This window comes from Pan paniscus, chromosome X (assembly GCF_029289425.2).
Source record: "Pan paniscus chromosome X, NHGRI_mPanPan1-v2.0_pri, whole genome shotgun sequence".
Lineage (NCBI taxonomy): Eukaryota > Metazoa > Chordata > Mammalia > Primates > Hominidae > Pan > Pan paniscus.
The window spans coordinates 20,107,869-20,132,111 of NC_073272.2; the positions used below are offsets into that span (position 1 = coordinate 20,107,869).

Sequence of the window (24,243 nt, forward strand, 5' to 3'; positions counted from 1 at the left end):
TACCATTCGACCCAGCAATCCCATTACTGGGTATATACCCAAAGGAAAATGAATTGTTCTACCATAGACACATGTTCGCGTATGTTCATTGCAGCACTATTTATAATGGCAAAGATATGGAATCAACCTTGATGTCCATCAATGGTGGGCTGCATAAAGAAAATTTGGTACATATATACCATGGAATACTATGCAGCCATAAAAAAGGACGAGATCATGTCCTCTGTAACACAGATGGAGAGCTGGAGGCCATTACCCTAAAGGAACAGATAAACCAAATGCTGCATGTTCTCACTTACAAGTGGGAGCTAAACAGTGAGTACACATGGACACAAAGAGGTGAACAACAAACACCAGGGCCTACTTGAGTTGAGGGTGGAAGGTAGGAGGAGGGTGAGGATCAAAAAACTACCTATCGGGTACTATGCTTATTACCTGGGTGATAAAATAATCTGTGCCCCAAAGCCCCCCAGCACATAATCTATCCATATTACAAACCTGCACACGTACTCCATGTACCTAAAATAAAAGTTGGAGAGAAAACAAAAAAAATCAAGTGTCCATCAACAGGTGAATAAAGAAAATGTGATATATATACACAGTGGAATATTATTTAACTATAAAAATGAAATCCTGTCAATGCAGCAACATGGATGGAACTGGAGGTCATTATGTTAAGTGAAATGCTTTTAAAGAATTTGGTTTGTCATCATCATCGGTTCTTTAATAACTTCCTGAACACAAAAATATAATTTGCAAAAGCAATAGCTAAAATAAACAAGGAATTCTCTTTTACGGTGAGACAAAAATGGTTCTATTCTAGAAGATGGCTAGCAAAGAATGCTCTTTTAACCACCTCCCTTTTTTTTTTTTTTTTTTTTTTTTTGAGACGGTCTCTCTCTGTTGCCCAGGCTGGAGTGCAGTGGCACGACCTCGGCTCACTGCAACCTCCACCTCCTGGGTTCAAGCAATTCTCCTGCCTCAGCCTCCCGAGTAGCTGGGATTACAGGCGCGTGCCACCACACGTGGCTAATTTTTGTATTTTTAGTAGAGATAGGGTTTTGCCATGTTGGCCAGGCCGGTCTCGAACTCCTGACCTCAGGTGATCCACCCACCTCGGCCTCCCAAAGTGCTGGGATTACAGGTGTGAGCCACTGCGCCCAGCCTTTATATTTATTTTATTTATTTTATTTATTTTTTTTCATTTCTATTTTATTTTATTTTATTTTACTTTTACTTTTACTTTTATAAAAGACAGGGTCTCCTCACTATGTTGCCCAGGCTGGACTCAAATCTCCTGGGCTCAAGCAGTCCTCCTGCCTCAGCCTTCCAAGTAGCTGGGACTACAGGAACGTGCCACCACATCCAGCTTTTAACCTCCCTTCTTGATTACCTACAATATGGTTCCCCTTAAAGGCTATTTCTTCCCATGTCCCACAAAATCCGAAACCAGTCTCAGCATTCTCTGCATTACTCCTCTGCCTGGGGAATAATCCTACTCTTGTAGCCTCATGGTTCACTGTCTTCCTTCCTTCAGATCTTTACTCAAAAGGTACCTTCTCAGACCCTCCTGGCCAACCTGTCTAAAATGTCGACCTCTCTTCTAAACATGTGAGAGTATAAAACATAAGATACACTTTCTTTATTTAGCATATCTATTAAACATTTCCCCAAGTAGAAAGTAAGCTCCATAAGAGCATATTTTATGCTTTGTTTACTGCTATATTCCCAGTACCTGCCTCTGACCACAAACTAATACATGAACTTCTATCTCCTTATTTTTAATCAACTACTTATTTGACCTCACCAATAATTTTAGTCCTTTAACCTTCATTTATTCATTTACAAATATTTACTTAGTATCTACTATATTCCAGACACTACTGAAGGTTCTTGGGATATATTAACAAGCAAAAAAGACAAAATCCCTCCCTCACAGCACTTACATGCTAGTGAGGAGAGACAATAAACATAATTTAAAAAGTAAAACACATACATTAGAAATGATAAATGCTATGCAGAGAGAGAGAGAGAGAGAACAGCACAATAGGAAAAATCCAGAGAGAAATGTAGGAGGGGTTGTACAACTTTAAATAGAGAAATTAAAACAAGTCTCATATAGAAGGTGACATGTGAGCAGAAATGTGAAGGAGGGAAATGGACAGAACCAAGGCCCTAAAGCAGGAGCTGTGTCTGAAATGTTCAAAGAACACCAAGGAAGTTGAGTGTGGGTAAAATGTAAGTAGGAGAGCAGTAGGAAATGAGGTCAGACAGATAATGAAGGGTCATATCATATATAGTTTTATAGATCACTGTAAGGATTCTGGCTTTTACTCTGAGTAAAACAGGAAGCCCCTGGAAGAGTTTGAACAGAGGAGTGATATAATTTGACTTATGTGGGTTTTTTGTTTGTTTTGTTTTTGTTTTTGAGACGGAGTCTCACTCTTGTTGCCCAGACTGGAGTGTAGTGTTGCAATCTCAGCTCACTGCAATCCCTGCTTCCCAGGTTCAAGCAATTCTCCTGTTTCAGCCACCCGAGTAGCTGGGATTACAGGTGTGCAACCACAATGCCCAGCTAATTTTTCAATTTGTAGTAGAGACAGGGTTTCACCCTGTTGGCCAGGCTGGTCTTGAACTCCTGACCTCAAGTGATCCACCCATCTCAGCCTCCCAATGTGCTGGGATTACAGGCGTGAGGCACCATGCCCGGCTGTGATTTACATTTTAAAAGGAATACTCTGGTTGCTGTGCTGATGATAGCCTGTAAAGTTATAAATGCAGAGAGACCAGTGAGAAGCTACTGCAGTAATCCAACTGAGATTGAAAAAGACAGCTTGTACCAGAGTGATAACAATGGAGACGGCAAGAAGTGGTTGGATTTTGGATATACATTTGTCCCTCAGAATCCACAGAGGACTGGTTCCAGGATCCACTGAAGATACCAAAATCCAAGGACACTCAAGTCCCTGATATAAAATGGCACAGTATTTGCATATAGCCTATATACATCCCCCCATATATTTTAAATAATCTCTAGATTATAAGTAATTTAAGTAATCTCTAGATTACTTATGATACCTAATAGAATATAAATGGTATGTAAATAGCTGTTATACTATATTTTTTTTCACTTGTACTATTTTTTACTGTATTTTGGGTTTTTTTTTTTTTAATATTTTCAATCTGCAGTTGGTTGAACCCATAGATGCAGAACCCGAGGATATGGAAAGCTGACTGTATTTTGAAGGTACAGTCAATAGGATTTCCTTATGGACCAGATGTAGGGTGTGAAAGAAACAATTACCAAGGTTTGAGGCCTGAGCAACTAGAAAGACAGTTTCCCCTCCCTGAGATAGGGAGGTTAACAGGTGGAACTGTTTGAGATGTCCATCAGACATCCAAGTGGAGATGTAGAGTAGGTAGCTGGATATACAAATCTGAGTTGGGAGTAAGAGGTCTGGGGTAGAAATACAAATTTGAAAATCATTTGCATATAAACTGTATTTAAAGCCAGATAATTAGATGAGCTCACCAGGGGATTAATACAGGTTAGGGTTTCTCAGCCTTGGCACTACTGACGTTTGGAGCCAGAATGGGTGTGCGTGTGTGTGTGTGTGTGTGTGTGTGTGCGTGTGTGTGTGTATGTGTATTCTGTGCATTGTAGGATGTGAAGCAGCACTCATATCTAGGTTACAAAGCATCATTTCACTACTCTCTTCTCAGCATCCAAAACCAACTTATTCCCTTGTCTTTGCCCTGTTATTCCAAACCTTAGTTCAATATCACCATCCACTTCACCTATTTATACTTAGCTGCTGCTATGGTTTGGCTGTGTCCCCAACCAAATCTCAACTTGAATTGTATCTCCCAGAATTCCCACTTGTTGTGGGAGGGACCCGGGGGAGGTAATTGAATCATGGAAGCCGGTCTTTCCCATGCTATTCTCGTGGTAGTGAATACGTCTCACAAGATCTGATGAGTTTATCAGGGGTTTCCACTTTTGCGTCTTCCTCATTTTCTCTTGCTGCCACCATGTAAGAAGTGCCTTTCGCGTCCCACCATGATCCTGAGGCCTCCCCAACCATGTGGAACTGTAAGTCCAATTAAACTTTTTTCTCCCCAGTCTTAGGCATGTCTTTATCAGCAGCATGAAAACAGACTAATACAGCTGCTGAGCACTGCTGCAGCAAAGTCCCTCCCACATGCTTATTACATGTAGTGACACACATTTTTACCCTTCATCCTTAGCTAAGCCCTCCAAAATACTGTCATGTGTCCCTAGACCATTCCCTCTCCCATCCCGTATGGCAGCTGTTCCAAACCTTAACCATTCTCCTTGAGATAAATGATGTAGCCTCACTATATGTTTGTTATTTTGTTAACTGACTTTATCCCCAACCAGTATGTATGAATTTTCTTCCAGCCTTTGCCAGTTTCCTACTTTGCAGAAATAGGAATTTGAGGTTTTGTTTTGTTGTTGTTGTTGTTTTGTTTTGTTTTAAATCAGGGTCTCACTCTGTCACCTAGGCTAAAAGGTTAGCATGCAGTAGCGAGATCATGGCTCATGGCAGCCTCAACCTCCCAGACTCAAGTGATCCTCCCATCATTGAGGTCTATTTATAGAAATAGTAAATTGAAGCCATCAGGAATGATCTCCATATAGTCTGCCCAAAATTATAAATTTAGCTGAGGACACTTTTCACCTGGACTTTAGCTCTTGCTAATGTAACTGATGATTTTCTATCTACCAAATAGTCAAAAATCAGCTTTCCTCATAAATGACCTTCCTTAAGTACATGATATGGGCCAGGCACTGTGTAATTCTGAGCTGTACTTGAGACTGTTAACCACTCCCTAATCCTTGCAACTCTGCCCCACTGGATTCAATGACACTGGCTTATTCTAGTTTTCCTCCTCCATTTCTAGAGCTGCTCCTACCCCTTTACCCACCCTATAAGGTAGGTAGGTATTTCTCAAGGCTCTCACCTTGACACTCCTCTCTCTTCCTTCTATATATTCTCTGGACTAGCTCATTTAAGCTCAAAGCTTCTATCACTACTATTTCTGCTAAAAATTTCCAAATCCATGTGCCCAAGCCAAACTTTGTTCCTAAGTTCTAAACCATTTACTTTCAACAGCCTGATAGTCATCGCTACTCAAATTTCCCAGAGACACCTCAACACGTTCAAAACTAAGCCCATCTGTTCCTTCCATAAATATTTATCTTCCTGTATTCTTTTATCCTTTCTTCATTCTTTTAACAAACAAGTATGTGTCCAGAAACTAATATAGGCACTGACAATACAAAAACATGCTAACTGCTCAAAAGGAACTCACAGTCCAGGAAGAGAGACAGTAAAAATAATAATATAATCTAACACATACAAAGATTGGGATATATACAATGCTATAGAAGTATAGGAATGGGCCGGACACAGTGGCTCACACCTGTAATCCCAGCACTTTGGGAGGCCAAGGTGGGTGGATCATTTGAGGTCGGGGGTTCGAGACCAGCCTGGCCAACATGGCGAAACCCCGTCTCTACTAAAACTACAAAAAAAATTAGCCGGGCGTGGTGGCAGGTGCCTGTAGTCCCAGCTACTTGGGAGGCTGAGGCAGGAGAATCACTTAAGCCCAGGGGGCAGAGGTTGCAGGCGGCAGTGAAGTGAAATTGTACCACTGCACTCCAGCCTAGGCAATAGAGGGAGACTCTGTCTCACCAAAAAAAAAAAAAAAGTAGAAGAATGGAGAAGGGGAATTAGGGATATTATCTTGGAGGATTTAACATCTGACTTGAATCTTTAAAAAGTAGGAGCTAACCAGGAAAAACCAACATGAGTCAAAACAGAGCTCTAAAAATAAACAGGTATCTACAAGCTTTCACAAGCAATTTAAGAACATAACATCCAAAGCAGGGAGTGGCATCCCTAAACCTGATCACACAGGACCTAACAGGCCATACTGAAAAACTTATACTTCTTCCTGAGTATAACCAGGAATTTCAAAAGAGTTTTAAACAGGGGAATAACATGGTAAGGTTTTTGTATAAGATACACATTTCTAGCGGCTGTGTGAAAGGGTGAAGATTAGAGGCAGTTAAAAGGCTAGCATAACAGTTCAGGCAAGAGGAGAGCCTTATAAAAGTTGTCAGAATCAAAATGGAGTCACTTATGCCAAACCCTAACAAAATCGACCATAGAGGAGGGGCTCTCATGTACACACGCCTATGATAAAAACTATTACAAGGACTCTCTGAAAACCACAACCTTACACAAAGAATACTCCTGCAAGGACATCTATCCAGTAACCGTTCAACCCCAGATACCACTCTTGTTATTGATCCTTGTGGCCAAGGATAAGTGTTTCAAAACAACTTATGTAACCTTCCTTGTTTTGCCTTTAAAAGCTTCCCTTTGCCTTACCTTCACCAGATATGCCAATGATCCATCACAGCACAAACATCCTGCATTGTAATCCCTTGTCATTCGTTCCCAAATAGACTATTTTTTTTTTTTTTTTGGAGAGCCTATTTCTCTGCTGTTATTTTAGGTTGACAGTCTGCCCAAGGAGCAGTGGTGGTAAGGTTAGAAAGAAACAGGACAAATAAATAATTAGGAACCTAAGTGAGTGGACCTCCAGAGGCCAAAATCAAGGAAAAGTGAGGATTTAAGATGATGATTCTAAGAAGAAAAGAAATTCAATAGAAAAACAGTTAAAGGGCCAAGCACAGTGATTCACGCCTGTAATCCCAGCACTTTGGGAGGCCAAGGCAGGCAGATTACCTGAGGTCAGGAATTCGAGACCAGCCTGGCCAACATGGTGAAACCCTGTCTCTACTAAAAACACAAACATTAACCGGGTGTGGTGGCACATGCCTGTAATCCCAGCTACTCGGGAGGCTGAGGCACAGGAATCAGTTGAACCCGGGAGGCGGAGGTTGCAGTGAGCTGAGGTCACGCCAATGCACTGCAGCCTGGGAGACAGAGTGAGACTCTGTCTCAAAAACAAAACAGAAAAATAGGCAAAGGCTATAATCAGACAATTCACAGAAAAACAAAAGGCCATTAAACAAATCTTAAAAGCACAATTTCACTAGTAATCAGTGCAATGCAAATTAAAACAATGGGATACCATCCTCATCTTCACCACTCCCTCCAAAAAAAAGAGTCATGAAAATTTAAAATGGATAATATTCAATGTTAGTGAAGGTGTGGAGATACAAACATGTTTAAGGGCTAATGGTGGAGCATAGCTTAGAACAGGGGTCCCCACCCCCCCAGACTGGTACTGGCCTGTGGCCTGTTAGGAACTGGGTGGCACAGCAGGAGGTGAGCAGCAGGCAAGCAAGCAAATCTCCATCTGTATTTACAGCTGCTCCCCATCACTCGCATTACCACCTCAGCTCTGTCTCCTATCAAGAGAGGCATTAGATTCTCATACGAGTGCAAACCCTATTGTGAACTGCACATGCGAGGAATCTACATTGCGCACTCCTTAGGAGAATCTAATGATAAACGCAATGTGTTTGAATCATCCCAAAACCACCCACCCCTCCATCCATGGGAAAACTGTCTTCCACGAAACTGACCCCTGGTGACAAAAAGGTTGGGGACTGCTGCCTTAGAATACCCTTTGGGGATGCAATTTCACAGTATATATCAACATTTAAAACATACACCCCTTTGTTTTTTCTTTATAATTTAAAAAATTTTTTTTCAGGCAGGGTCTCCCTGTGTTGCCCAGGCTGGTTTTTAACTCCTGGGCTCAAATGATCCTCCTGCCTTGGCCTCCCAAAGTGTGAGCCACCATGCCCAGCCAAAACATACATCCCTTTGAACAAGCAATTCTAGTTCCAAGAATGCAACCGTTCACGTTTATACACAAAGCTCTTTAAAAGAATGCTCACTATAGAGCTGATCTAAACAAGAATGTGGAGATGACCCAATCATCCATCCTTACAGTTAAGTCAATTCTAGGGTTAAATGAATTCTGATGATCCATACTACACAAGAGTACAATACAAGTTAAAATATATATGAAATGAAATAGAACGATTTCCAAAACTGTTAGGAGAAAAAGTAAACCACAGAATAATATGTACAATATAATCCAACTGATGTTTAAGAAAATAAAAGCCCATATTTGTTTGTAAATGTAAAGAAAAAGGTCTGGGAGAACAAATAAAACTTCAATTTGGAGGGAAGAGAGGAACGAAGGAATGGTTGGGACAAAGGGAGATGCATTTTTCACTCTAGCTAAGAGTATAGCTTGATTCCCATCCCCTGCCCCCCACCACATGAATTACTTTTATAATTAAAAAAATTGAAAACATAATGTGTATGACAAGTGTGGCATGCTGATTAAGCAATCTGACTAGTAAAACAGATCCAATGGCTTTTCTAAAGCCACAGCCCAAGCTAATAGGTGTTCAATAAATAAAGACTTCTGCTAAATATTTTTTAATTGGCTATTCTAACACATGGCTTACCACTGGCCAAAGGGCCTGTGCTGCCTGTGTCCCTTGCAGGTAGGGCAAGTCCACTTTCTGCATTCATCTTACTCAGAGGCGTACCCACAGAATTTTTCTTTGCAATGGAGGCATAGTAATTGATGTTTCACATCCTTATGCCTTCAATCTTCTTCAAAAGCTTTTTAAAACAACAATCAATTCTTACCATTCCAAGTATAGTTGTAATAAAAGTTAAGTGATTGAAAAACAATCAGGAGAAAAGGTGAGAAAGAAATATTCTGACTCATAATTTAACTAAAACGTGGCTTTTATTGTTTCTTAACATACTCTTCAACATTTTCTCAAGAACATAAACTACTTTGGAAATTTTTCCTCTTTTTTTATATACCAAGTATTTCCTCATAACAAATTCTGATGACTGCTTTTAACATTACTTCTGAAACCAAATCTCTCCAACTAACTTTCGAGTGATTTTTTTGGGCCATCATCTTTTTCTCCAATATCAAAGGGACTAACACAGTAAAGGAGGGGAAGCTTCACTTCTGAATGCAAATAAAAAATAGCAATGAATATTTGCTTCCAGTAGAGCACTCTTTTTATATCTACAGTCAAGAAAGAGGCTGCTAATGAAATTGGACCAGTGGGTTATTGTAATTGAGACTTTTTTATGACTTGCTGTTCTGGGCTGAATTGTGTCACCCCCAAAATTCGTATGTTGAAGCACTAACCCCCAGTACCTCAGAATGTGATGGTATTTGGACACAGGGTCTTCAAAGAGGTAATTAAGTTAAAATAAGATTATTAGGGTAGGCCCTAATCCAATATGACTGACATCCTTATAAGAGGAACAAATTGGACACAAATAAACAGACCACATGAAAACACAGGGAAAAGGCAGCCATCTATAAGCCAAGGAGAGGCCTCAAAAGAAACCAAACCTGGCCAGGGGCAGTGGTTCATGCCTGCAATCCCAGCACTCTGGGAGGCCGAGGCTGGCAGATTACCTGAGCCCAGGAGTTCAAGACCAGCCAGGACAACATGGCGAGACCCCGTCTCTACTAAAAACACAAAAATTAGCCTGGTGTAGTGGCACGCGCCTGTAATCCCAGCTACTCAGGAGGCTGAGGCATGAGAATTGCTTTAACCCGGGAAGCCGAGATCACACCACTGCGCTCCAGCCTGGGTGACAGAGCAAAACTCAGTCTCAAAAAAAAAGAAAAAGGAGTTCAAGACCAGCCTGGCCAATATGGTGAAACCCCACCTCACTAAAAATACAAAAAAAGTATCTGGGCATGATGGTGCACACCTGTAGTCCCAGCTACTTGGGAGGCTAAGGCAGAATTGCTTGAACCTGGGAGGCAGAGGTTGCAGTGAGCCAAGATCGTGCCACTGTACTCCAGCCTGGGTGACAGGTGAGACTCTGTCTCAAAAAAAAAAAAAAAAAAAAAACCTGCTGACACCTTGATCTCAGACTTCTAGCCTCCACAACTGTGAGAAAATATATTTCTATTATTTAAGCTATTGTTACGAATTTAATTGTATCATCTCAAAATTCATATGCTGAAGCACCAACCCCCAACATATATGTATTTGGAAATAGGGCCTTTAAGGAAGTAATAAAGGTTAAGTGAGGTCATAAGGGTCGGCCTCTAATCCAATAGGACTGGTGTCCCTATAAGAAGAGGAAGACACACTAGGGATGTGCATGGATAGAGAAAAGGCCATGTGAAGACACAGCAAGAAAGCAACCATCTGGAAGCCAAGAAGAGAGATCTCACCAGAAACCAATGGGATACCATCCTCATCTTCACCACTCCCCCACAAAAAAGATTCCCAACATTTTAAAAGATGAATAATATTCAATGTTAGTGAAGGTGTGGAGATACAAACATGTCTATATGCTAATGGTGGAGCATTGCACATATCTGAGGGCACTTTGATCTTGGACTTACAGCCTACAGAACTGAGAAAATAAATTTCTGTTGTTTAAGCCACCCAGTCTGTGGTACTTTGTTATGGCAACCCTAGCAAACTAATACACTTGCCAATCCAGTAATTTTAAAAGTATGTTTGCTTTTCCATGTCACAGAAGATTAAGCATTTAAGCATTCCCACTAAAACAATAAAAACATGGCAGCTTTTTATAACATCTTTCTTACCTTCTTAAATAATGTGGCAGATGCCATTTCAGATCCATTTAGTGTCTTTAAGAGGAACATCGGCCAGGAGGATGTATTCATCTGGTACCCTGTTTTATAAAATAAATTAGGTATCATGAAAAAGCCTCCTTGTGATACTATTAACAAGTTGGTATAAAAAATAGGTTTCATTCACCATTCTTCTCGAGAGAATGACTTTCTTATCTAAGAACTTTGAAGATGGGCAAGAGGAGCAGATGTACCCTCCTCTCATTGCTAGTGTCCCCACTGTACTGTCTGGCAACAATGCTACAGTGGGGATAGAAACTCTCCTTTTAAGAGAAGTCACTAGCTAGAATTCACCAACAAACATGTATATAATACAAGGGGTGATCTAAGCTGGAGCCTAGGAGAGCTTCCATTCCACCACCAACAATCACACAAGCAAGGGCAAAGGCTGTAAAAGACTTCTAGCCCCCTTTTCCTCAGGGCCCCAGGCTTCTTTCACTTCAGAAAGACAGTTTTCTGTCAAACTCAGCACATATACACACACAACAGTACATTTCATTGCATGCAATTTTACCTCAAAAGAAAAAAAGCTATAGATATTGACTTGTTAATGATATATATGCTAAAATATTTAGGGGACGTGCACTGATACCAACAACTCACTCTGAAATGTACTAAAAAATAAGAAGGATTGATTGAATAAATAGAAGGGCAGATAGATAGACAGATATGTGATAAAGTAAATATAATAAAATGATAATGGTAGAAACTAGAAACTGGACATGGGGGTACTCACTGTAAAATTTTTTCACCTTTTCTGTATGTTTGAAATTCTCCATAAAATGTGTTAGAAAAAAGACAGCTCTCACTTTAGCAATCTTAATACATACTAAAAATGATCTTCTTTTAGAATTTGTATCAGATGCTACCAAAATAGACTCAACAGGTGTCTTTTCTAGAGATCTCACCAACTAATGGCTTCACAGCATCTGGCATATGCAGCAGGGAGCAGGGGTCTGCTAGTTTTACTGCTTTCTGGGGGCAATCTGTTTCATGCAACACCTGCTTGCCTCAATGCCAGAATGAGAAAGAACTTGGTATGCGCCCCTGATGCATGCGTACATTAAGACAGGGAGGCACATGAATCATTGGCAATGGGTGCAGGTTTTGTCCTATTTTCCATCAATAAAACAAAACATACAAAAAAGGTAAGATGGAAAGTCATCCTCTAATAATCCTGTACCAAAATCCCCTTAATCTGACCAGAGACACAATTGTTGGAAGAAAAAAAAAAAAAAAAACAGGGGTGGGGGGTGATTTGTTACATACTCCCTTATAATAAATCAACATTATTATTCTCCATTCTGTGGAGAGTATTGCATAAGAATCATTCTCCGGTCCTTAAGCCTTTCTCTCAACTCCCATATTATCCTATTCCATCATGTGCCCAGATTTTCCTGAATGTAACATTTTACTTAATTCTGTAATTGCTTAAAGTCAAACATAGATTAAAAGACCAAAATTGGGTTAAGGTACATATAAAAACTTTAAAAAGAGATAAAACTAATCTATAAGGTTAGGAAGTATAGATGGTAGTACCTTTAGGAAAGGAGAGATTATGACTGGTTATCAGCAGGAGCAGGTCTTCTGGGGGGCTGATAATGTTCTATTTTCTGATTTGGATGATGGCTTTACAGATGTGTTCATTTATAAGCTATATACTTATGACCTGTACACCTTTCAGTTTGTGTGTTAAAACTTTATAAAATCTTTTAATAATAACCTTTAAAGTTTAAACAAATAAATCTTTTTAAAAGGAAAACTAAATAAGTTGTATTAAAATGGAAGTTAAACTATTCAAAAGTACCTAAAAAGCAAACTGGCACCAATTGTGCATTTTTAAATATACTGCCAAAACAGATACTAATCAGCACATATTTCTATACATTTCATATTTTTAAATAAAACAAAGTCTAAGAATTTTATTAAAAAGAATGACCATAAATCTAGTTATGTATTTGAAATGCTGACAATTACAACAGCAGCATCTCCTTTAAACAAACTGCAAAAACATACCATATTGCAACAAGAGAAATAAAATCCAAATAGGGAAGCACTAAGCCCAGGATTGCACTTATCTTTCACACAGAATTCTGTGTGATTTGAGAAATATTATAAACAACAAATAAACGACAAAAGACGTGAGTGAAAGAAGGCAAAAGGCAAAAAACAAACATGCCCCAAACCATCTTCTTGGAATAACATATCTCCAACTAGTTTTTTAAAATATTTTAGCCGGGCACAGTGGCTCACGCCTGTAATCCCAGCACTTTGGGAGGCCGAGGTGGGAAGATCACCTGAGGTCAGGAGTTTGAGACCAGCCTGGCCAACATGGTGAGACCCCGTCTCTACTAAAAATACAAAAATTAGCCAGGCGTGGTGGCGGGCACCTGTAATCCCAACTGCTCGGGAGGCTGAGGCAGGAGAATCGCTTGAAACCAGGAGGCGGAGGTTGCAGTGAGCCGAGATCACACCACTGCACTCCAGCCTGGGCAACAAGAGTGAAAACCATCTCAAAAAAAAATATTTTTTAAACCAAATTAGTTATAACAAACAAATAGAACAAGGACAGCATAAAGAGATATTACTAAAGAGTGGCTATTGTTAATATCTTAAATTTGTGGTTCTCAAGGAATTTTTCACTAATAGGAAAACAAAAAAATCCATTCTTTTATTGTGCTTTGCAACAAGGAATTTTCATTTTCAGCACTGTAAAGAACCAAATAAAAGTAAATGCCCACCATTCACTCAAAGTATAGAACAGCAACTAAATAAACTAAATCATTTCTTTCCTACAGAGTATCATGGTATGCTTACATTTTAAAAAGAAAAATGTTGCCCCAAATTAGTTACACCCTTTTTACCTTTCAAAAATGTGGCCAAAATTAAAGTACATATTTTGTACCTTAAAATCTTTGCTAAAAACTCCATTTTCTCCTTTTCAAAGACCTAAAGGTACTAATTCCTGTCCCTCTCACTCTGATTTCTTCCCACTGTAGGTGAAATGAAATTCTTGAGTTTGAAACTGGAACCTGAATGTGGAATCATACCCTTCCCCTAGGCTTATCCCCATACCAAAATTGCTGAATGGCTCAGTGGACAATATTGAGAGAGCATGTGCCTTGTATCAAACGCTACAAAGTTCTTCCCCAGAAGGAGTTCTGAATCTGCATATGTAATCTAGTAGAGCTGGTTTTGACATTTCAAGTTTGAAGACCTAGCATGAGTCTTGCCCTGGAGTGGGGAAAACTTCCACACACATATGCCAGATATGTACTTAAGCAACACTCCACAACAGATGGTGCTGATTTCCTCTCTCATCATACATTCTCCACAGCAACCACCTGACCATCTATTTGCAAGAATGCCCAAGAAAATAAATTTTAAAAGGCCACTTAAAGCCATTTCTATTGAATATCACATTAGAAAGAATACGCTATTTTTAAAACTTTCTTCTTACCTAGTGGAGGTTGAAGTAAGTCTCCTTCCTTTTCACATGTCCCAACAGGTTGTATGTCTGGGGAATCGACAAGCCTCCAAAAATCATTTCTGTTGTCACTACCATCCAGTCGTAACCGTAACCTGGCCCCAGTAATTCCAATAACCGTAGCAATAGATACTGAAGTGGCATTGCGAGGGTCACGGGCTTCCAATTTCATACCAACTTTGAAATCATTCACAGGTGGAATCTGAGACTATATATATAAATAAAATTTGGTTAAAATGCATCAACTATAAGAGAAGACACATGGACAGCTATGTCACCAGAATACCTGAGGAACATTTTAAATAACAGTCACAGCGGATGATGAGTGAGGTCAGAGCTGTAAGAGTCACGGAAAAGATCTTCAAAATTCTCTCCTTGGCTTGACATGCAGCATAAAAACACTACCCGCTGCTGTTCTCACTCATCTGCCCACTTCCAGGCAACCCAAATACAGCCTCTAAAATATACCGAGTGGCTTTCTAAAGTAAGAATCTGATTTAGACCATTCCCCTTGAAATTAGCCAACCAGCAGCTCACCACTGCCTATAATGAAGTCCAACTCCTCAGCACAGTTTAAATGCCCCCACACCTTTAACCTCATTTCCACATTATCGCCTCTATCCACTTTGTGCTCCAGCCACCCCAAGCCATCCCTTAATACTCAGATTCTTTCATGCCCATGCGCCTTGGCTTTGGATGTTCTCTCTGCCTGGACTATCCTTCCTCCCATTCCAACCATCTCAAATAGCATCGCTCCTGTGAGCCCTTCCAGTATGGAGTTATCACACTTCTCATAATTATTTATTTATATGTCTGCCTTTCCTGCCAGATGGGCAATCATAAAGCTTATTATACCTGACATAGAGTAAGTTCTTAATGAATGCAAAGAGACCATCTGGCTCTTAAGAGGCACTACCACAATCCCACTATCTCCTCACACTACCAGAATCTAACAATCACACAGACGTCCTCCAACAAGTTAATAGTTTACATTAACTAACAGCTACAGAATCTTGGCATACCTGACGGAAGCACTCTGAAGGAGCACTTATAGACCCAGTCTCTTTCAAATACTCCTCCCAGTGGAAATCATCTGGAAAAAACACATGTGCAAAATAGTTTCTTAAAGCATATACAATGTAACTTTTAGTATATACAACTTTCAGGATTAAAATGGGTTTTAGTTCCATGCCTCTTAAAAGAAAAAAAAAAAAAAACTTCCAAAAGAGTAGATTCAAACATCCTGATCTACATTTCATGACCAGCATAAAAATAAAAAATAAGACGATATCCTGATAATAATGGCTCAGATATAAATTATAACCTAGATACTCTCATTGTAATGTGGACTACAGCACAGTGATTCTAAAAATGTGGACGTTAGAAATAACTAAAGAAATTGTTTTAGAGTAATAGCAAAGTCTACCCATCTGTCTCTAATATAAATTTATTCAATAAATATGTTTTCACCACTTTATTCCATTAATGTGAAGGCACTTCTTTGTTATTCATGGGGAGCTAAAGGTTTAGTGTGCAGTCAAACAGAATTTTACCCTTGCAATGCTTTATGGAAAGAAAAAAATGTGGTAACCAGAGTAGTTTCTCAATGGACTATTAGATCTCCATTCAGAGTGTCAAGAAGATGGTGGCAGAACAAAGCAATAAACCAGTCATCAGTACAGTCACTAATATGGATTATTTTAATGACCTACATTTTCTACAGACTCTTGCTGTCCTTCCTCACTTAGTTTTCATGACATATTATAATGTTAGAAGAGAAGATCAGAAAGCAGAGCACATTGCCTGGCTTGAACGTATCATTTCACTGTGCCAGCCAGACTGTCAAGACACTGAGAAAAAGACTTGACAGTAGTAGTGAACAAACTAGTAATTCACATGATGTTTAATTCTCATCATTCATGAGGCTTTTCTATACTCTTGCTAAATTTCCTCACTATAAAAATATTGGGTTTGACAGTTCTCTTTCCTGGAAAAATCTACGTTTACCAGCTTCTTACATTTCCTTCAAAAGATATTATACTTAGATGACTCCCCCCTTGCAAAAAACAAAAAACAAAAAAACCTACAGAGTGCTGATAATGTTTAACAACCAGCTTTCTGGAAAATACAACAAAAAACCTGACTGACAGCGTTTGCAGATTTCCGTGATGTAAATATGACCACCATGGTTGACTGTAAGGTGCCAAGGTAAAACCACCAACCATGAAATTGGGAAAAGATGTACACAATTGGCTCTCCCAAGCCAGTGTGAGCCAGCTCCAGTGTACCACCATTACATATATGTGTATGCATTTCTATATGTATGTATACATATTATATGTGGTATTAAGCATGTCACATGTAACATTTTGCACCTTGCTTTTGGTTAATAGATCTAAGAGACTGTTTCATCTAAAAGAAAATACTGGGTTTGATTCCACTTCCAGATGATGTGAAGCAAGCACTACCAGCATTGAAAATCATGCATCAGAGAGAGTGTTAAGAATGTGGGCTTTAGGGCCAGGTGCGGTGGCTCTGTAATCCCAGCACTTTGGGAGGCTGAGGTGAACAGATCACCTGAGGTCAGGAGTTCAAGACCAACCTGGCCAACATGGTGAAACACCATCTCTACTAAAAACACAAAAATTAGCCAGATGTGGTGGTGGGCACCTGTAATTCCCAACTACTTGGGAGGCTGAGGCAGGAGAATTGCTTGAATTCGGGAGGTGGAGGTTGCAGTGAGCCGAGATCGCACCACTGCACTCCAGCCTGGGCAACAGAACAAGACTCCATCTCAAAAAAAAAGAATGTGGGCTTTAGAGTCAGATCTGCCTACTTCCAGTATGGCTCTACCTCTTACTAGCTATGTGACCCTGAGCAAGTCATTCACTTTCTTAGCCTCAGTTCCTTCATTTATAAAACGGGAAAAGTAATGTACATGGTACTAGATATGTTGAGAGCTAAATAAAGTAGCATATATGTAAGTCACTCAATAAATGGCACGTTATAAAACTAGAAGTCATAGTTGTGCTGAAATTTATTAATACAGAATAGCTTTGTCAAAAGTGAAAACCGAAATCCACGGCTTCAAAACTAAACAGACCAGATGTTTCAGTGATTGCCCCCTAGCACTACAGATTCTAAGTGAAGCTCTACTACCATATGATCTTGGAGAGCATTAAAAAAGAACAAAACGGGCGAGGCGCAGTGGCTCACTCCTGTAATCCCAGCACTTGGGAGGCCGAGGTGGGCAGATCACCTGAGGTCAGGAGTTCCAGACCAGCCTGGCCAACATGGCGAAACCCCGTTTCTACTAAAAAAAAAAAAAATTGCTGGGCATCGTGGCGGGTGCCTCCCAGCTACTTGGGAGGCTGAGGCAGGAGAATCGCTTGAACCCGGAAGGTGGAGGCGAAGGTTGCAGTGAGCCAAGATCGCGCCACTGCACTCCAGCCTGGGCAACCAGAGGGAGACTCCGTCTCAACAACAACAACAAAAAAAAGAACAAAACAAAACATTTAGTTGGGATGGATGGATGTCATTAAGAAGTTGACACCCTGGAGGAAAATAGTGTAAGTCAGAAATAACAAGCAGGAAATGAATACCCAAAGAACTAACACTCTTCCATAAACCAATGACATTTGTAAAATTTTTCAGTAATATTAGAAAATACTTAATTCATCTCCATAACACAAATTTTTAAAATATTCTATTACCATTTGTGTCTGAATGGGCTACAATCTGAGCTAGCAAATCCTTTATACTAGTGCTCTACAATATAATTTTCTATCAAATTACTCGTTAATGACCATATGCAGCATTTGCCATTTGGAGCCTCAGGTTCGTTCGTTGGTTTTTGTTTGTTTTCTTTTCCCCTTTTTCCATAAGGCAAAATTCTTAATCATCTTGATAAAACTGTTCATCTTGGCTGCCCACGTGTTCATAACATAGGGGAAATACACAAAGCTCCAGGCTTTACTAATTTAGACTTGACACATCTACGTCAATACCACCATTGGAATTCCCAACCAGAAGCCAAAATAGTCAGAAAGTCTTAGTTAAGCCTGAGGTCCCAGTCTGCCTCTGCATCATGTCTTCATTGACAGACTGGGGATGGGGGCAGTATTCTATCTCAGAAGAGAGGCCTGGGAACTGATATGATTTTATATATATATCTCCTTGTGATCTGATTGGTATTCACATGTGCCCATGGTCTCTTCTTGTTTTACTTGTACTCTATTCTAGTCTACACATTAGCTCCAACATCTTTTTGTACTGAATATAACCCATATGAGCTCCCCTGGTCTTCTCTAGAGTAAATCAGAATCATGTCTTCCACCAGTGCTATCCTTGGGATCCCTTGCTATGTGAAGATGGGCAAAATACCTAGAGATAGAAGTTTCTCAGCTGAATGATCAGCATCCACTAATTCACAGCATTTATCACAACTACAATTAGGCATCTGTTAATTTCTATCTTGCCCACTAAGCTCAAAGAGGGTAAGAGGCTGGGTGCAGTGGCTCACACCTGTAATACCAGCACTTTGGGAGGCTGAGGCGGGCAGATCGCTTGAGCCCAGGAGTTCAATACCAGCCTGGGAAACACAGGGAGACCCCGTCTCTACAAAAAATTGTTAAAAATTGCCAGGCATGGTAGTGCACGCCTGTGGTCCCACATACTCGGGAGGCTGAAGTGAGAGGATCACTTGAGACCAGAAGGTCAAAGCTGCAATGAGCCATGATCATGCCACTGCACTCTGGCCTGCATGACAGAGTAAAACCTTGTCTCAATCAGTCAGTCAATAAAAGAGGGCAGGAATCATGTCTATATTGTTCGTAACTGGATTCCCATAGCAGGTCATCAGCATGTGCCAGGCACTGTCCTAGGTACCGCAGATGCATCAGTTAATAAAACAGATTAAAACCCTGGCTCTCTTGGAGCTTACCTTCTGGTAGTCACTCACTGATTTCTAAAATAGGATGTTAGGGCCCAGGCCTGAGAAGTATCTGCAGATGGCTATCAACTTAAGTAATCTATTTTTTTAATTAAATGTCTAGAATGGGAAAATCTATAGAGGCAGAAAGTAGACCTGTGTTTGCCTAGAGCTGGGGGAGACAGGAGGCACTAGGGAGAAATGGGGAGTACTGTTAATGGGTACAGGATTTCTTTTTAGGGGGATAAAAATGTTCTAAAATTGACTGTGGTGGTGGTTGCACAACTCTGTGAACATACTGAAAACCATTGAATTGTGCACTCTAAATAGGTGAATTATATGATATTTGAATTATAACTCAGTAAAGCTGTTATATTTTTAAAAACAGATGGAGAGGAGTTTGTAGGGATAAAGAACAGTCTAATTCAATGGCCTCCATTTCCTCAGAGGATTTGGGGGTCCCAGGGAAGAGTTGAAGAACAAATAAGGCCATGGGAAAGAAAGTTAAGGGAGCACTGAGGGCCCAGCTACAGTGAGAGAACAACAATTCCGTGGGGATTACCTCTATAGGCAATCTTCAAGTAGGAACAGAAAGTCATAGGGTGAACTGCTCTGCACTGGGGCTGGCAGGGCAGATACAACAGAAACACAAGGGGCAAGAAATCTCTGGAAATGTCTGGTAAAACAATAGTTTGCTACGTTATTTTTTAATGCCTTTTGTGTACATATGACTTATTTTCTCATTTAAGAGCAAGCCAATGCATCAGATTCTATTACATCTCCTGAGTGTCTCTGATGCAATATTATACATGTACTGTTCATAATAAGGAACATGAATTAATAAAGTTAACATTTACTGAACACTTACTATATGCCTAGGCATTATATTTGGTGCTTTAAATTCATTTCCTCTATTTATTTCCAGTAGTGCCATGAGATAAGTACTATCATTATCCCTGTGTTATAAAGAAGAAAAAAGAGCCGGGCACGGTGGCTCACGCCTGTAATCCCAGCATTTTGGGAGGTTGAGGCAAGTGGATCACCTGAGGTCAGAGGTTTGAGACCAGCCTAGCCAGCACAGTGAAACCCCATGTCTACTAAAAATACAAAAACTAGCCAGGCGTGGTGGTGCATGCCTGTAGTCCCAGCTACTCGGGAGGCTGAGGCACAAAAATCGCTTGAACCCGGAAGGTGGAGGTTGCAGTGAGCCAAGATCACACCACTGCACTCCAGCCTGGGTGACACAGCGAGACTCTGTCTCAAAGAAAGAAGAAGAAAAAAAGTCTAAGAGCTGTTGAGTAATGTGCCCAAGGTCACCATGGCCAGTAAGGAGTGAGGACAGAATTCCAGAACACGTCTGTCGGACTCACCACAATGCCTATAAGCTCTTAACCACTGAACTGTCTTCTGACCATGAAAAAAAAGCTTTCACATTGACTGTAACGTTAGAAGGGTTTTTGCTAATAACCAAATTATTTTAAATTGGTAACACATGGCAATTAATAACTAGATACCTATAATTTAGGAAAATTTGCACTGAAATATACAAAGTTACCCTTTTACTTAATCCGTGTCAACTTATCTCTAAGTAAAACCAAAGTAAAATTTTCAAAATAAAATACAATTTTTGACCTTTCTTATTACATTTTGTATTTACAGAAGTTTACAGTATACAGACTGTACAATAAGAAATCAAAACAATAAGAAAATTTGCACTTAAAGTTAATTTTAACACTAGTGAGGAAGAAAACTATGCTGTATTAAATTACTTTAAAACCTACCCCTTTGTACAGAAGACGTACTTGACTGAGGAGTTTTCTCTTGATTCTCCTTCTTGACATCCATGGAATCTAATAAAAAAGAAAATAGCAATACTGGGAGGCCACAGCAACAGCTTGAAAGAGCACTCAGAAAAATATAGACTAAAAAACTTTAAAGAGCCAATTTTAGTTTTATAATATCTTCATTTTCTATGTAGGACTTACCATTTTCTAATGTACTATGCATTTTATAATCTGCTCATTTATTGTCTCACTCTACTCAAATGAAATCTCCAAAAGGGCAGAGATTTATTTATTTTATTGTCTATCTCATTCACTGTGGTATCCTCAAGCGCCTAAAACAGGACCTGGCATCGCAACACTCTCAAGCATTTGTTAAATCAATGCATCAGGCCAGGCGTGATGGCTCACGCCTATAATTCCAGCACTTGAGGAGGCCAAGGCAGGCAGATCACATGAGGTCACGAGTTTGAGACCAGCCAGGCCAACATGCGAAACCCTGTCTCTCCTAAAAATAGAAAAAATTAGCCAGGCATGGTGGCGGGCACCTGTAATCCCAGCTACTCGGGCAGCTGAGACAAGAGAATCACTTGAACCCGGGAGGCAGAGGTTGCAGTGAGCCGAGATCGTGCCATTGCACTCCAGCCTGGGTGACAGAGCGAGACTCCGTCTCAAAAAAAAAAAAAAAAAAAAAAATCAGTGCATCAATAAATCAAAATGAGCTGATCTTTACAATGTTTAAATTAACATGTCCTAGAAATAAAACGGATGCTTTTGAGAGTTCAAAACATAACAGAGAAACTACAATACACTGTAATTCAATGGACTGGGCAGAGATTTTCTTGGTGCTAAGCTAAAGAGCTCAAATAACACTGGACCTGGTAACCTCACCAAATCTAAGATGTATCATTTCATCCACATGTATTATAGTATGTATCTCTAAAAGGACTCATTTTTAAAAACTTAAGCATAATACTTTCATTACATCTAAAAAAATTAACCATAATTCCTTAAAATCATCAAATAACCAGTGTTCCCCAAATGTCTTAACTATTTTTAGTGTGTATGCTTGATTCAGAACCTAAATAAGTCCACACACATAGCAATGGTTGATATGTCTCTTACATCTCTTTTGATCTACAGGTGTCTTCCACCTTTCTTCTCGTTTTTATTCTTCCCCTTTACAATTTTTTTGCTGACAATACCAGTTGGTTGGTCCTTTCAAGTTTTCCAGTCTGGATTTTGCTGACTACCTCCCCACAGAGTTCGGTTCCTCTGGTTCTTGTATTTTCTTTAAATTGGCATTCATATTTCAATCCAGAAGAGTTTGGTCAGATTTAAGATTGGCTTTTTGGTGGGAGAGGAGAGGATAAGATGACTTCATAGGTGGTGGTGTGTATTTCTCACAGGAGGCTCCTAATATCTAGTTATCTCTCTTTTCGTGATGTGAACAGTCGTGGATGGCTATTGCCTAGATCCTTTCGTTTATTAATGGTTGCAAAATGAAGGTATTCTAATTCTATCATTCTTTATTAGCCAGAAAACTTCTATAGAGAGAAGCTTCCATGCTTCAACCATTCAGTTACCTTAAAGCACGGATCACATAGAGAAATCACAATCAGCACTTTATTATTTTCCTGTATTTCTAGTTTTCAAAGTGATGAGCTGGATCTCTAGCATTCTCCACAGATGACCAGTAAGTTTTATTTGTTTTGCTTTTTATTATCATTATGAACTCATGGATTTAAACATACTTGTGTTGCTATTTTACCCTTACCGATGTTCTAATTGTCAAGTGACAAACTTCTTAAAGAAGGATCTAAGAATGATGCCATTCAACGTAACAGATCTACTTACTAGTTATGACTGAGTGACTCTTCAAGATGTGTGAACACTTGAGAGGGATATATGAGCTGCTTTCTGTTTAAATGATTTCAACTGAGTGGTTGAAGAAAGGTAGTTTCTCTATATAGAAATTTTTTGGCCAATAAAGAATGATAGAATACCTTCATTTTACAACTACTAATAAATGAATGGATCCAGGGAATAGCTATCCATGACTTTTTGTGATTTTTCACATCACAAAAAGAGATAACTAGGTTGGATGTGACAGCTCACACCTGTAATCCCACCACTTTGGGAGGCCAAGGAGGGAGGATCACTTGAGGCCAGGAGTTTGAGGCCAACCTGAGCAACATAGCAAGACCCAGTCTCCACAAAAATTTTTTTAAAAAATTAGCCAGGTGTGGTGGCACACATCTGCAGCCTCACCTGCTTGGGAGGCCAAGGCAGGAGGATCACTTGAGCCCAGGAGTTTGGGGTTACAGTAAGCTATGATTACGCCACTGCACTCTAGTCTGAGTAATTTCAACTCTGTAAAAAAATACTTTTTAAAAAAAGGCCAGGCACGTTGGTTCACGCCTGTAATCCCAGCACTTTGAGAGGCCGAGGCAGGAAGATCACTTGAGGTCAGGAGTTCGAAAGCAGCCTGGCCAACATGGCAAAACCCTGTCTCTACTAAAAATACAAAAAATTAGCCAGGTGTGGTAGCTCACGTCTGTGGCCCCAGCCTCTCAGGAGGCTAAGGCAAGAGGATCACTTAAGCCCAGGAGGCAGAGATTGCAATAAGCCATGATCGTGCCACTGCCCTCCAGCCTGGACAACAGAGCAAAACCCTGTCTCAAAAAAAAATAAAAATAAAAATTTAAAAAAAGACAGAGAGAGATAACTAGATATTAGGAGTCTCCTGTGAGAAATACACAACACCACTTATGAAGTCATCTTATCCTCTCCTCTCTCACCAAAAAGCCAAACTTGAATCTGTACAAAGAACGTACAAATTTGTATTTACTAAATAGTTCTACAGAAAGATTTTTCTAAAAGAAAACAAAGTAAAACTGTAAAGGCATGCTTAGCTTCTAGAGAAGCTAAGAATCTAGTTAAGAGACTACACTAAACTGATACACTTAAAATTAGAGAACAGCATTTAGTACTCAGCATTCAGCCACAGGAAAAGTCATGAGAGATACAGCGCTTGAAGGAGAAACAGGATGTAGGAAGGCCAATATGTAAAGAATGTATTATGGGAAGGAAGATACAACACAAAGCTGACTGCAAATGAGTGTGGCATATTCATGGAATAGTGAGCAGACTTCTCATAGAGCAAAACAGGATGAAACATTTTTTAATCACTCTTTGGATTCTAATCTTGGCTTTGTCACAAACTGTTGTATGACCTTAACCTCTCTAAGTTTCAGTTTTCTCATTTATATAACTAGCAAGGAAAGACAATGACCTTTAATAGCTATTCAGTTCTAAAATTCAAATTCTAAGCACCTAGCATCTCCTATAAATTTATTTTTTAAAGG

At 39.8% G+C, this 24,243-nt stretch overlaps 1 protein-coding gene across 4 annotated transcripts in view; it reads right to left on the bottom strand.

The window, feature by feature from the left end:
- SCML2 (Scm polycomb group protein like 2) overlaps positions 1-24,243 on the bottom strand; it is a 115,302-nt gene that overhangs the window by 70,245 nt on the left and 20,814 nt on the right. For 2 of the 4 annotated variants that reach the window (XM_034949795.2, XM_034949799.2), the window contains exons 3-6: positions 20,876-20,944; positions 15,187-15,257; positions 14,138-14,372; positions 10,630-10,718 (exon numbers count right to left, since the gene is read on the bottom strand). In XM_034949795.2, coding sequence (XP_034805686.1) covers positions 10,630-10,718; positions 14,138-14,372; positions 15,187-15,257; positions 20,876-20,944 — 464 coding nt within the window. Of the gene's footprint in view, positions 1-10,629; positions 10,719-14,137; positions 14,373-15,186; positions 17,871-20,875; positions 20,945-24,243 lie in introns of those variants that run through there. The other 2 variants (XM_034949798.2, XM_034949794.3) reach the window with 1 other exon arrangement.